Source organism: Leptinotarsa decemlineata, unplaced genomic scaffold (genome assembly GCF_025532065.1).
Source record: "Leptinotarsa decemlineata unplaced genomic scaffold, Ldec_3_MD MMD2_tig00002082_RagTag_RagTag, whole genome shotgun sequence".
Taxonomy (NCBI): domain Eukaryota; kingdom Metazoa; phylum Arthropoda; class Insecta; order Coleoptera; family Chrysomelidae; genus Leptinotarsa; species Leptinotarsa decemlineata.
In genome coordinates this window covers 8,598,192-8,612,578 of record NW_027412573.1, presented here as the reverse complement: position 1 = coordinate 8,612,578, position 14,387 = coordinate 8,598,192, and the positions used below count along the sequence as shown (strand labels likewise).

Below are 14,387 nucleotides of genomic sequence, written 5' to 3'. Positions count from 1 at the left end.
TGAAATATTACCATTTAGTTTATTATCAAAAAGATTTCAATCTGATAAATAACGGTGCTTACTTGTATTCGCAATTCAAGCATAACATAGAATATTTATTCGACTATTTTATATGTATTTATTGCAAGTCAGTCATGACAGTGAGTTATTGAAAGTAAATTACATGTTACACATGGTAAAATACAGATTCAAATACAAATGAATGAGTTGTAATTGGTTGACAATAACACAATAAAAATAAACAGAAAATTGAAAATACGAGTATCTCCCAGTAGTTGAATTTACTGAGTTATTATTGAAGATAACTCACGTTCCATGTATTTGGATTGTGAATAAAAACAGTAGTACAAGATGAAATGTTTGATTTGATTTTTGAAAGACAATGAATTAAGTGATCTAATTACGTGATATACCAGATACAGATGAGTTCTAATAAAAATTTGGTCAATAAGTCAATGAATTATCATTTCTCACCAGCTTTCGTTATCCGCCTATTTTTATCAATTTGTTTTGTTCATATACAAGGTGTTGATGAACCAAGTTCGATGAAAAGAAAATGTTCAACATACCATTATACCTATTGCTTCGTCTTCAATAACAATCTAGAGTATTATCTCCTGAATAACACACCACTTGCTCGAACGATATGTTCACCAAAGGCCTACTGAAAGAAATCTCAAATTTTCAACATAATGTTTCGTAGAGAACTTTGTTTTCCTTGAGTTTTGCATCGCCATCTTTTGGTAATGATGCCCAGTACTTTCCAAGGGAAATGACAGTAAACTTCAGTCAAATATTGTCATCAAACATCAAACGTTTTATTTGTTTGGTCTGTGGTGTTTTCTTTTCCGAGAATTTTTTATTTCTTTCAAACTTTTATACGCATAAAAATGGAAATATAGGTATTGAATCATTCACAAGCAAGGTACTTCTGTAACAATTATTTCCCAAGATAAGTTTGTAAAATATTTTAACTTTTAGTGAGTCATAAAAGGGTAATATAATGGAGAACTCTACTGCCAGCGTCGAAAATTTACCTGGAGAAGTCCAGGTGAGCACTTATATCCAAGTATTTATTTATATTTCACTTGAATATATTTTAGGATTATGATGGATCTGGAAACAAGTGCTTAGAGCTTGCATTAGAGGGTGAACGACTGTGTAAAGCTGGGGATTGCAAGGTAGGAGTGGCATTTTTTCAAGCAGCAATTCAAGCTGGAACTGATGATTTAAGAACTCTAAGTGCCATATACAGCCAACTGGGGAATGCTTACTTTTATTTGGGTGACTATGGAAAGGCAATGCAGTATCACAATAATGATCTGACCCTGGCAAGGTATCTCAATTGAATTAGTTAATTAACTGATGATATTTCACAAGTTTGGGGTAAATATTCATTTTGAAGGCTCATGCTAGTTTTTGAAAAAAAAGTAATTTGACTTTAATTTGACCTACATATTTTTGTCCACTGATCACCAACTTGGTGCTTCGTTCTACTTTTGGAGATACGGCCACTGAAAACTCGAAACTGAACAAATTCACAGTGACCTTTTTTTGGTTCTGTTGATAATGTAACAAAGTTAAACCATAAATGAATCCAATGTCAGATTTTTATGTCTATGAGCCATTTAGAATGAGCTTTTCACTATTGATTTCATGTTTCTAGTTTGTGTAATGTCTCATTTGAAAGAGGGCCTAATCGACAAGAAAGTACCCTTTAAAAGTTAATGAATAAGACAGGAAGCTTTAAAAAAAAGTGATGATTTTTTGAATTCAAGTGTTGTATTCTGATGCCTGAAGATGCTATTGTATAGCGAAATATGTGTTGCGGTTTTGTAAAATATCAGATGTAAATATGGCATCAAAGTGTTTTTTTTAAATATATTATAATTTCTGGGTCACTGATAAACATTGTAACGAGTCTAACCTGAAACTATTATTTGTACATCGACTATTGATTCTGTAATTTTTCTAGACTTGAAATTTTATTTGAATCAAAGGAATATAAAACATTTTGACAGAAATCAAAGTGAGGTTGACCAACAGTATTATAAATTCTAATATAGCTCAAAAAATACTCTGGTAAAAATATATATCTTTTTCAAAATGTTCATGAAAATATTATTAAAATGAGCATTTCATTTCATAAGGTGTAGATTAAACAATTCCATTGCTTTAGTTTCAGTTATATTGTGTTTAAGTTTATTAAATTTTTCAAAAACTAGTGTAAACCCTTAAGGCGAATATATACCACATGCCAGATGGTGTTCCAAAGTTACAGTAACTTTGTTAAAATTTTTTAGTACGGCTGGTAAATGAATTTTCTTTCTAGGATTATGGGAGATAAGTTGGGTGAAGCCAAATCCTCTGGAAATTTGGGAAATACATTGAAAGTAATGGGGCGTTTTGATGAAGCAGTTGTTTGTTGTAAACGCCATTTAGAATTGTCTCGTGAATTGGGTGATAAATTGAGCGAGGGTCGTGCTCTGTATAACTTGGGTAATGTTTTTCATGCTAAAGGCAAACATATTGGCCGTGTAGGGCAAAAAGATCCAGGTGAATTTTCTGAAGACGTAAAAGGGTGCTTGCAGCAAGCAGTGACTTATTACGAGTAAGTTATTTTGTTTGTTGATTTTTGTACTTTCAAAATTAAGAAAGTGTTTAGTCTGTGAAGGATCTGGGAGTTTATGCCATTTATTTGAAATGATGATTAGTAATTCACATCCCATATTTAGATCTAATACGTATCAGGTCAATTTCACTCAAGAGTAGATGAACATCATAAAACTAGTTAACAGGTATTAATGTAGTTTTTTTGGTGATATTTTTCATTCATTACTATAGACAGACGATTAACATTAATTTTCTTTCTAAATAAATGGCATAGTCTGCTGATTGGTTGGCCTTAGTGCCAAAAGTAGTTAGTATTTGAACATAATAATACGAAATATTTTGATAATAATAATTATTGCTTTGTTAACATTTATCTAACTTATCCTAATCTAACCTCAGTATGTGTATTGTAACTTTTTCAATATTGCAAACTTATTTTAATATTTTTTCAGAACTTCATTCAAATAAATTGACCAGTACAAAACAGTTCAAGTTGTTCACTAATATAAACTTTTTTATTTCTATTTTTTGTTGAAATTTTGTAACAACCCATTTTTTCTTATTAGAGAAAATTTGACCTTGATGCAAGATCTAGGTGATATTGCTGCCCAAGGAAGAGCATGTGGAAATTTGGGAAACACCTATTACCTACTTGGAGATTTTGCACAAGCTATCCGTTACCACGAAGAGAGGCTAGCTATAGCGAGACAATTCGGAGACAAGGCTGCAGAACGTAGAGCTCATAGTAACTTGGGGAACTCCCACATATTCATGGGTCAATTCGAAGAGGCAGCACATCATTACAAGTGAGTGTTTTTATAATTTGCAAATCAGTAGATGTAATCTGTTGAAATCTAGGCGTACCTTAGCTTTGGCTCAAGAGCTGGGAGATCAAGCTATTGAAGCCCAAGCTTGTTATAGTTTGGGAAACACTTACACCCTACTCAGAAACTATGAGGCTGCCATAGAATACCACCTGAAGCATCTCCTCATTGCTCAAGATCTCTCCGATAGAGTAGGTGAAGGTAGAGCTTGTTGGTCACTGGGAAACGCTCATGCTTCTCTGGGAAACCATGAGAAAGCTCTTAGTTATGCTAAGAAACATCTGGAAATAAGTAAAGAGGTGAATATATCGATGAGACTTTCTTTTTTTTTTCCATTACTAATATATTGTTCAGAGTTCAATTATTTTATTTATTGAAGAAAAATGTTTACTAATTTGTTTTAGTAGACGTAGTACTACATTATATAATGATAAATATGTGTATTGGAAAAAACTATTTGGAAATTTGAGGACAATTCACAGTTTAATACTTTTGTTGAAGTTTTTCATTGAATTTGTAATGATTGATAACATATGCATGGCATCACTACATTTTTTTGTTCCATCTTGTAGCGTATTGTATAATAAAATGTGTAATGTCTAATGATTCTAAAATGTACTTGATCATGGACATTTATAGTTGAACGATCAAAAAAATGTTTTTCTTCCTCATACTTTAAAATATAAAAAAAATAGAATACTGTATGCAGCTTGTAATTTCTTTATGAATTCAAGGAAATAATATATCTTTAAAAATATTTTATGTAAAAAAAATATTTTGTCCCAGTTGTATCAACAAATAAAATTCACTAATTTTTTAAATGAGTTGGGCGGAAGGACTTCGGTCGATAGCCAGTTGAGCAAAATTGTAATTTTGTGCAGTAAATTACAAGTATTATTGTTATTATCATTATTATAAATGATTATATTAAATTTGATGCTGGCAGTGCTTTTAGAAATAAATTATGTATTTTCAGTTAGGAGACTCAATGGGCGAAGCAACAGCGAAAATGAATATTTCCGACCTAAAAAAAATTCTGGAGATACCTGAAAGCCCTGACAATGATTCTGAATCTTCCAAAACTTCATCAAAATCTGAATCGCTGAATAATGTAGGTTCCCAACAGTTACATAGGGTGAGGCGAGAAAGCATGGAACAGCTTAGTCTTATTAAGGTAGTGCTCATTTTTTAAATAACTGTTTTAACCATTGCCGTTTTCTTCATAGACAAGCAAGAAATGCTATTTAATTTTGATAGTCCGTTTGAAGTGACAAATGGCTTGTTGATAATATGCAGAGAAAAACAGGTTGAAAATTGAAATCTTTTGTTGTTGAATTTTCATAAGAAACCGCTCATCACACAGCTTGATGTGCTTTGTCTATAATTGCTTTTCCTAGCATGTTGCATCGATTGTCAGCACCTGTTTCAATAACAAATTCAATAACGCACTGCATGAGATTTTTTTTTAAACACCTTACGTGGTGTTGATAACATGTGTTTTTTCTTCCTCGAGAAACTGAAAAATAACTCAGCAAGAATCAATTACAATATTTATATAAATATCAAGAAGTGGAATAGATGGTATAATAAACGTGATAATATACTACTAACAATAATATGCATATCAGAGATATAAGTTCAATGCTGAAAAAGATTATAAAAAAATCGTATGATCAATTTCGACAATAAATATATACTTATGTTAATTTACCCCAAATTTATTAATTTTTTTTCTTTTTTTTTTACTTTATTTAACCACTTTATATACAGTTGCATATTTGTAGCAAGTCAAAAAAGTTTGTTCATTTATTTGTTTCTCCAATGAACAATATTTTTCTTCATTATTCAATTTTTACTGATCCTTAACATATTGACTTTGAACTGCAGTGTCGATATTAATACTCGTTTTTTACTTATTGCATTGCTATTTACATATTCTTTGATTTTTCAGGAAGTTTTTAATTTTCCACAGTCTGAAAAATGAATAAATCTAGATCAGCATAAGATCTGTTCTGATAAAGGTCAAAGTGCAATTTCAACTTTAAAAATTACTTGTAATATGAACTTTTGAGGAGTTATCTTGGAAAAACAAAAAAGTAGTCCTTTTCCATTCTCAAAACTTATAGAATTCTTGGATATATGATGTAATTTTTTTTTGAAAGATGTCATGAAAATGAAATATTCACATGTCCCAGATGTCTCACTCGATAGTCTACCTGATCACACATATAGGTTGTTCACGTTAAGAATAGAATGACGTCACAAGATGACAAGTTACAGCATTGCCCAACATGTGCACTATTTCGAACTTTCCAATTTTTTTGTACTGTTGGTATGTTTAATTGCTATTATCCTTGCTTACTTTTAGTATTTGTTGAGACTATTTCGACAATGCTTTAGGTATATTGAATATACACAGGTCTTATCAAAATAAATGATAAGTTCGGAAAAGAAAAGAAAGACTTACAGTTTTTGAGTTTTTTTCGATTCGGCAACGTCTGAAATTTTACCATCAGTTGAGCAACTTACAAAATGAAATGTTACTAGTTTTATTGCTGTTGAACGCATTTCAATGGGAATGTTAACGTAGTTATGTTGGATTACCAAAAATGAAGTCATTCTATTCTTAACGTGAACAGCCGATACAAAATGTTGCTTGAGAACTTGATTCAGGTTCATATTTCCATCTTCATCCTCTTGCCTCAGCAATGTTAAATTGATACTATCCATTTGCACACTTGTATCTGCTTAAAGAATATAAGCGGATTCTTTGATTTTTTTGCTTTTTCATGTGGTTCTTGACAAATTTTGTTTCATTCCATTTCGTTGAGCAATCACCACTTGATTTTAAAATATTCTCCGGTTTCCCCGATCATGTTATCTACTACCTACAGAGCTACTGTCCAACATTTTATAGTTTTTGTATCTATCATTCCTATTGTATATTATCACTAAATCCGTCAATAACGGCACTTTTCATCCCTGCAGCTAACTCCTGATGGAAAACGTCCTGGTCTTTCTTTACCACCTCAGAAATCCACCCCAGGCAAGCCAGAAGACGAAGATTCATTCTTTGATCTACTCTCTCGGTTCCAATCAAAAAGAATGGATGATCAGCGTTGTTCACTAACTGTCGATAATAAAGAAAACACCAATGTTGTCAACATCCCTCACAGCGATGGTCCAGAGGAATTGATTGACATGATTGCTGGAATGCAAAGCAAGAGAATGGATGAACAGAGGGTTTCTCTTCCTCATTTGCCAGGTATATTTATTCTTTTCAGTATATCGCATGTATAAATAATAGTTGAAGTAGAACAGAAATCATTTTACTATAAGATGATTTTTGATCAATGGAATTGGCCGAAACTTGATGAAAATCCATACCATATTCAAGTAATACTTTATAGTGAGATTTTCACTGAACAGTTACAAAACCGCAACACACGTCTCCCTATATAATTAAAAAAAGTTTTGTCTTTGTTTTAAATAAATTTGCTTGTAATGAATTTATAAAAACAGAACTTCAGTGTCGAATAGATCAGGAATTAATGATTTAACTTATGGTCCTTGCCCTAAACTGTATGTTGGCCAAACGGGGAGAACATTTTCCCAAAGAATGGAAAAACATAGAAATAGTTTCTTGAATATGAAAAATCATTTCGACATTTCCAAATCACCTTTTGACAGAGGGGTATGAGTTTAACCACGACTATAAAGTATTACATCTGTAAGCGAAGGGATTGAAACCTAATCATTTGTAATGCTCAGAAACTAATTTATTCAAGAATTCTGAAAATTGACTCTCTGATTAAATATAATTGAATTATTTTGGTCTTCTGAATCTGTTTTCTAATGTGGAAATTGGTAATTAGTTTATTACATTTCTATTTAATAAATTCAAAGTAAATTGTTATATAAAGCACTAATTAGGTAGGATTCACTCAGTGTAAACATGCCTGAGAAAGCTATTTTACAGCAAGACATTTGTTCGGTGAAAATCCCACAGTAAAGTGTTACTTGAATATATTTTTTGAACTGCCTATTGAGTCTGATTTAGAGATTAAGTTGAATTGTTCAATTAGTTTATATCAAACATAGCTGTTTCTCCCGAGAAAAGAAGATGAATTGGTTTGGACTCAATTATGGTCATTCAATTCAAAATATACTGTATCGTATCAAGAATGTGTTCTTTTTGAGGTACACTTGGTTCTTTCAAAATATGTAACAATATAGGCCACGTTCAACAAATGCAGAAAAGAGCTTTGACACAATTTCAATATATTTCCACTATTTTCACAATCGACACACTACAAAGTCAATTGAAGTCATATAGAAATATTACAATTAATCTGATCACTCCAAGACGTTCCACCTCACGAACTTATAAACAGGACTTGTTTTGTTAGCAGGTCTGCAAATGAACTCCCTACAAAGATTAACAGAGACCAGAACTAACAGCGTTCCTGACGACAATTTCTTGGATCAGCTTGTCAGATGTCAAGGTTCACGAATCGAGGACCAGAGGTCGCCACTACCCGCTCCTGTGGTCGATGTAGAGGCCGACCCTCCACCTGCCAATGCTAGTAAAAGCGGAGCTACAGTACCTGACGAAGATTTCTTTTCGCTTATCATGAGGTGCCAGTCGGGTAGGATGGACGATCAACGGGCTGCGGTGCCAAGGATAGAAACAAGGTAAAGAAATTTTTGTCTGAATATATCATTTTCTTGAATAACACACAACTCCGTGAATGAAATTGAATACTATTAACAACAAACAAATTATATCAAATTGTAATAGCTGCACATATCTTTCAATATGTTTTTAAAGCAAAAGTTCAAAAATGGATACAGTATATTAAATAATCAGCAGTTTTAGTTCCACAAGTATTGATGCGAATATCTGTCACATGTGACTTTTTCAAAAATGTCAACCACAGATTCTCTACAAGTCCACCCATAGAGCCAGTGATAGGACAATCCATTGAAGATAGAAAAACATATATTTGATTTATTTGTAGAACTTATTGAGTGCAATCAGTTTTACTTCTAAACGTAAAATTTCAGATTTTGAGATTAAAAAATTTTTTAATGGCTTTGTTGTAACTGTATCTTCAATCTAGCACTGAGTACAGGATGCTTTCCTAACAAATGGAAATTATCTAAAATTTGCCCAATTTTCAAAGCTGATACCATAAACAATATCCAAAACTACCGACCTATAACCTTGTTATCAAACTTTGCAAAGGCTTTTGAGATGTGCTTGTACAATAGAATCTTTCCTGATGTTAAGACTTTAATTTCAAACAATCAACACAGTTTTTTTAGCAAAAGATCAACTACAACTAACTTAATGTGCTTCACACAATCAGTAAGTAATGCACTTGATAATAACCTACAAACAGATACTGTCTACACAGATTTCTCGAAGGCGTTTGACAAGTTGGATCATAACATTCTTATCAATAAACTTCACCAATATGGATTCGACTCCCAACTCCTCAACCTTTTCCGCTCATACTCAACTGAACGTATCCTATTCGTAGATTATAGGGGTCACAAGTCGTTTCAATTTATTGCAAACAGTGGTGCCCCTCAAGGAAGCAATTTAGCACCTCTTTTATTCCCACTCTTCATTAACGACATAGGAAATAATCTCTCTAGCAATTTCTTACTCTTTGTAGATGATTTGAAAATCTTTCGGCCCATTACATCACAGGAGGACTGCTTAATATTACAAAAATACCTTGACTTTTTGTACAATTGGTGTACTGAAAATAATCTTCCCCTCAACACAAACAAATGTAAATACTCAAAATATACCCTTAAACATAATGTTATTTCTCATGATTACTGCATAAATAACATAACTCTTCAAATAAGCACTCATCAAAGGGATCTTGGTGTCACATTTGACCCTAAACTGAGTTTCTCCAGTGACTATGACACAATAACATGCTCAGCCAAACAGATGCTAGGGCTGATTTATCGTAACTGTAAGAACTTTCGTAACAGAGACAGTTTTTCAACTCTTCAATGCATATGTCAAATGTCGGCTGGAATATGCCTCCCTTATATGGTCACCCATATAAAATGTCCACATAAACAAAATCGAGTCTATACAAAGAGGCTTCATGAAATATATTACTTACAAGCTAGAAGGAGTTTACTCTGAACAAGGCATCGACAACAGAATACTACTGAATAAATTTAATCTATTATCCCTTCAAAACCGAAGAACCTACTACTCTATAATTTTCATTTATAAACTAGTGAATAATCTGATTGACTGTCCCGAACTACTCTCCCACTTCAACTTTCATGTTCCACGAATCAATTCTAGAAATGAACTGACTTTTTATCTACCAAATTCTAGAACAAACATATTACTCAAGTCACCAGTTGTTGCAATGAGCAAACTTTACAATCAACTCTGTGAAAATCTCGACATTTATTATGAACCTATTGGTCAAGTTAAGAACCACGTTAAGAAACTTTTACACTCTAGTCAAAATACATGAGCCCAAATTGAAAGTTATTCTACCATGTGAGCTTATTACTACTACTGTATTACTGCTGAATTATGTTTTTTTTGTAATATACCTGAACTTTGTTTTTACTTGTTAGCTCTATATCTGACTTATGGTTTTTTTCAATTACTTTCCTAGCTTGCTGCACGCAAGTGTTCCACCTAATTTTTTGCTTAACTCTCCTAAATGTTTACTTTATTTTATTTTTTGTTTACTCGCTTCAGGTGTTTCTAGTTGATAAATTAGTATTGTATTCATGTATATGTGTATGTATATATGTATGTGTATTGTGTGTATATAGGCAGATATAAACTGTAACATGCTTGTTAATAATATTAATATGTCTTGTTATTGGGATTTATTCCTGTTTAGACATTAAACAACTTTTTTTTAAATGTCAATTTCAGTTATGTTTTCAACTACTGTCATGAATATGATACTGTAACAACTTTTTCCTTTAAAAAGTATGACTTTAAGATATTTGAAACATTAAACATCCAAAAATGATCACCAGAACAGTTGATCCCAACAATGTATTCATGGTTCAGCCTAGCTCCACTGACAGCAGGTCGAACAGTGCTGTCTAGTGTTGGATTAAAACATTAAAAATACAGTATAACATACTTTGTCTATTCATTTAAATGAATTAGAAATAACGGATCTCCTAGAACTCTTCTGAACTATAATAGGGTCTACCACATAATAGATTTTTTGCCGATTTCCGAAATTTACAGTTATCCTCTAAAATGTTAATATAGCCAGGTGAATGATTAAACATCTTAAGGCAGTTATAATACAAGGAGTATTTGACCAGAGTAGAGGCTGGGATGGGTGATCTTATGTCATTAGTTTGACGAAGGGCATAATTATTGGAGTAGCCGCTAAATATCAGATTATGTTTGTTGATCAAACACATATTTCCAAGATAAAAATTCCAAACACTGTCAAACGTTTAAGTAGTTCAAAAAAGGATTTTTTTTCTGTTTATATCCACGATTTGAAGAATATTTTCCTCTATTTCAGAATTGCCAATGGACATGCCCCACATCCCCCAGATGGAATAAACAACAATTTGAGGAGTTCCTGCAACAAAAAGAAAAAATAATATATAATTTATCTAGGGTTATCAATTTCAAGTATAGTTTTTCGACTGAAAACGTTTATGCACAGGTCTCAAACAAATCAATCTGACGATTGAGACATTTTTTGACCTACGTCCATGACAGAATCTTGTGTATTTATGAGGATAATGAGATCCCAAAATAAACATGACAATTTTTACTAATCTCTAGATCAATGCATATGTTCATTTTAGAATAATTAATTTGAGAAATGGTTGAACATTGGAAGGTTGGAAGGAGGGTTTCTTTGGTGGAAGGAAAGTCCTAGAAGTATTTGACCTAATAGAAATATCCGAAAAAGGGGAAGTATTTCTATATTGCTAAAACTTTTGCCATTGATGTACGATACTCATACTCAAGATAAGGTGTGAAATGTCGGCCAGGCTCATGAAGCAATTGTGTGTGAAGCATTGGAGTATTGTGACGTCTGAAGATGCCGTTGTATAGCGAAACACGTGTCTCAGTTTTGTGAACTTTCAAGTGGTAATCTCACATTAAAGTGTGTTTTTTAAATATGTGAAGCATTGCTTTTAACACTCAACTTCAACATCCCCAGACGCTGTTTTGTTTTATTGAGAAAACATGATACCCATCTGACGAACACTTTTTATCAGTACACGATAAGTATTCATTTTTTGAAATGCCTATTTTGTTGGCACTTTTAGTTGACTGTCATCAAATTATTTCAAAAGAAGTAGACTTTTCTGGCGGTTCTAGTGGTATATTGATATTGATTTATCTGATACCATTTAAGTTCACATATAATAAAGATTATTTTTTACATGACCATATGTCATAAGTTGTAATTTAAATGGGGGTTCTAAAGTTAACTATCTAAGAAGTATTAACAAAGATGAAGCATAACTATACAAATACCTCTATAAAGCATGTTCCTCTCAATCATCATGTTTATATGAAAGTAGTTTTTTCAAAAGGGCTCTTTCTTTGCGAAGAATTCATTTGAAGTTGATTGGTTTCTTCGGAAGATTCCCCCTTTTTTTTGTATGAAGATGGAGAAGTAGAAAGTCAAAATCTCATTCTCAAAAGTTGATCTCTCCTAAAAATATACCCTTTCAGTTCAAACATCATTGCCAACATTATACATTTAATTGTTCTAAATGTCCGAAAAAACTTTGGGAAAATACTGTCTTTCTGGAGAGTCCGTTCCGATCCAAACTATTGTGTATAAAAATGAATGAAAATAAAAACAGTTGTCTGGAGACCTCTTACTTTACTTTATCAAAAATGAAACCAAAAATTTTCTGTGTCGACATTTTATTGTTTTGAAACAAGTCTGCTGAAGAGGAAACTGATTCCTGAACCTACATCTTTTTCTCGACAAATTGATTCATCATTTGTCTTTTTCTTATAACAAGAAACCCTGTTGTTGTTATTCCTAGGTTCACATAAAATAATCTAACTTTGTCGGCAAGAATTTACACTTCGTTAGACTATAAATTATGTGTCTATCATTTCTTTGTCGAATTGAGTATTAAATGAATTGTTTCTTACAGTCTAAGGAATTTTCACCTCTAGTGGGTTTTTACGCTACTCGGCAAATCGCGTTTTATACTGCTAATCCTCTTTCTTTTAAACGATACTAGCGTGTTAACATTGGTTCCAATAGCATCATTTGTCAGAAATCCTCCTATACATTAACAAATACACTGAGATGACATTTATTGAGGATGCTTCCAGAAATTCATTGAAAACAAAATTTTTTATTTTCCTGCTTCCTTATTCTCATTTTTTCTAATATCAATAATTGAGCCAAATGTATTTGATGCTGTCAAGGCCATGAAGAATAACCATAGTAAGTTGGATTTTCTAGGACAATCCTCTTAATACTAAGCAACATAGCACCTCCAATGTATGCTTAGCAAAGTTGGTATTTTAAACGATAGTCACTTTTTACCATAGCAACTGCCATCTTTACTTCCGGTCAGGTACTTCTAGGACCACCTTTTTTAGAATAAACTATTTCTCGAATAAAAATGCCTAGCATCATTTTATTGAAATTGGTGAATAAAGCACATTCGACAACACTGGTCAGTGTTGAGGAATACTACCAAATGCTAATAAATTATAAATTTGAAGCCAAAATAATATTTTGTCGATTATATATGTGGGCACATAGTTTTATAAATTGGTAATCGAGGACATACTCTGAATAGATGGCTTAAGTAGCAACAGAGCAATGCCAATGGATTAATTTGTATTTGATTTGCAGTGTTAATGTAATTTTTGAATTTTGTATGTTCCGACAGTCTTTATCTTTGATAGATCGAATTTGTTTCAATAATAAAGAACCGATCTTGTCAGCAAACATATTGTTCTGATTGTTTCAAGTTTCATGAAAAATAGAAACTATTATCAATAGGTTATATTATACGTATATCAATTCTGAAAGTTTGTATACAGCACCTCTCTAGGCAGTAAATAGAAGCTGTTACCGATTAGGAGCTTGGCATGTGTCAAATCAAAACCCATCAAAAGAGAAAAAACTAATGCAAATTTGAAACATTTTGAAAGTTTATCTTCCTACATGTATTTTTTATGAAACATGAAATCCAGATCAATATTTTTGCTCTCAAAGTTATTGCATGATGTAGTATTATTCAGTTATTTTTTATACTTATATTTTTAGAGATCTATAGAATTTTATATATTATTTATGAATGTAAAATGATATATTGACGTTATAGTGCCAATTAAAATTTATATCTTCCAGTAACATATTTCAATTGTTTCATTTATCCTTTGCGAAAATAGTTGGTAAATGGACAATAACTTTCTCCTCAATTTCTTTGTGTTACAAATACATTTTAAAGTAGTGTTATCTGACTTGAGCATTGTGAAATCTTGCAGCATGGAGTCTTTACCAATCTGTGAAATGAAATATGCTTCCCCTGCCCACAACAACGATGGTAAAGTATTCATTAATATACAATGGAAGAAGGATGTTTAATAAAATTCTCATGCACCTGAAGAGTTTTTCTTTGACTGTTTTCAGAAAAAAATCAAGAGACATTTTAATAGATAAAGTCTATTATGATTTGGATGAATTTTACAATGTCAACTCATTTTATGAATTATAGGGTTTACTTTTAATATCTCGCTATAATATATTTTTAGAGAAAATTTTAATTTGTATAACATTTATTTGCCCTGTACCAATGTGGTCGACATTTTATTTTATGTAAAAAAGATTTTAGATACTACTTTTATACAGTTTTAACATAGTTCAGTCAAGTCTCTCCAAGCCATTCGAGTTGAATCTAAAACAACAGTTGACTATG

General features: G+C 32.0%; 1 protein-coding gene across 3 annotated transcripts; it reads left to right on the top strand.

Moving 5' to 3' along the window:
• Window positions 1-772: 772 nt before the first annotated feature.
• pins (G-protein-signaling modulator pins) lies at window positions 773-13,826 on the top strand. 3 transcript variants are annotated; one of them, XM_023159148.2, is made up of 10 exons: window positions 773-925; window positions 982-1,051; window positions 1,104-1,336; window positions 2,333-2,611; window positions 3,180-3,419; window positions 3,472-3,736; window positions 4,414-4,548; window positions 6,426-6,702; window positions 7,847-8,132; window positions 10,991-13,826. In XM_023159148.2, exons 2-10 carry the CDS (start codon window positions 1,004-1,006, stop codon window positions 11,070-11,072), a joined length of 1,845 nt encoding a protein of 614 aa, XP_023014916.2. In that variant the 5' UTR covers window positions 773-925; window positions 982-1,003; the 3' UTR covers window positions 11,073-13,826. The 3 variants fall into 3 exon arrangements, with proteins under 3 accessions (XP_023014916.2, XP_023014915.2, XP_023014914.2); XM_023159147.2 differs by having other exon boundaries at window positions 4,414-4,611; window positions 7,850-8,132; XM_023159146.2 differs by having other exon boundaries at window positions 4,414-4,611.
• Window positions 13,827-14,387: the final 561 nt, after the last annotated feature.

Coding starts and splice junctions, on each gene's coding strand:
- pins (XM_023159146.2), top strand. CDS start 1,004: ATGGAGAACTCTACTGCCAGCGTCGAAAATTTACCTGGAGAAGTCCAG. Junction 2,612..3,179: donor CAAGCAGTGACTTATTACGA/GTAAGTTATTTT, acceptor TTTTCTTATTAG/AGAAAATTTGACCTTGATGC. Junction 6,703..7,846: donor TTCTCTTCCTCATTTGCCAG/GTATATTTATTC, acceptor TTGTTTTGTTAG/CAGGTCTGCAAATGAACTCC.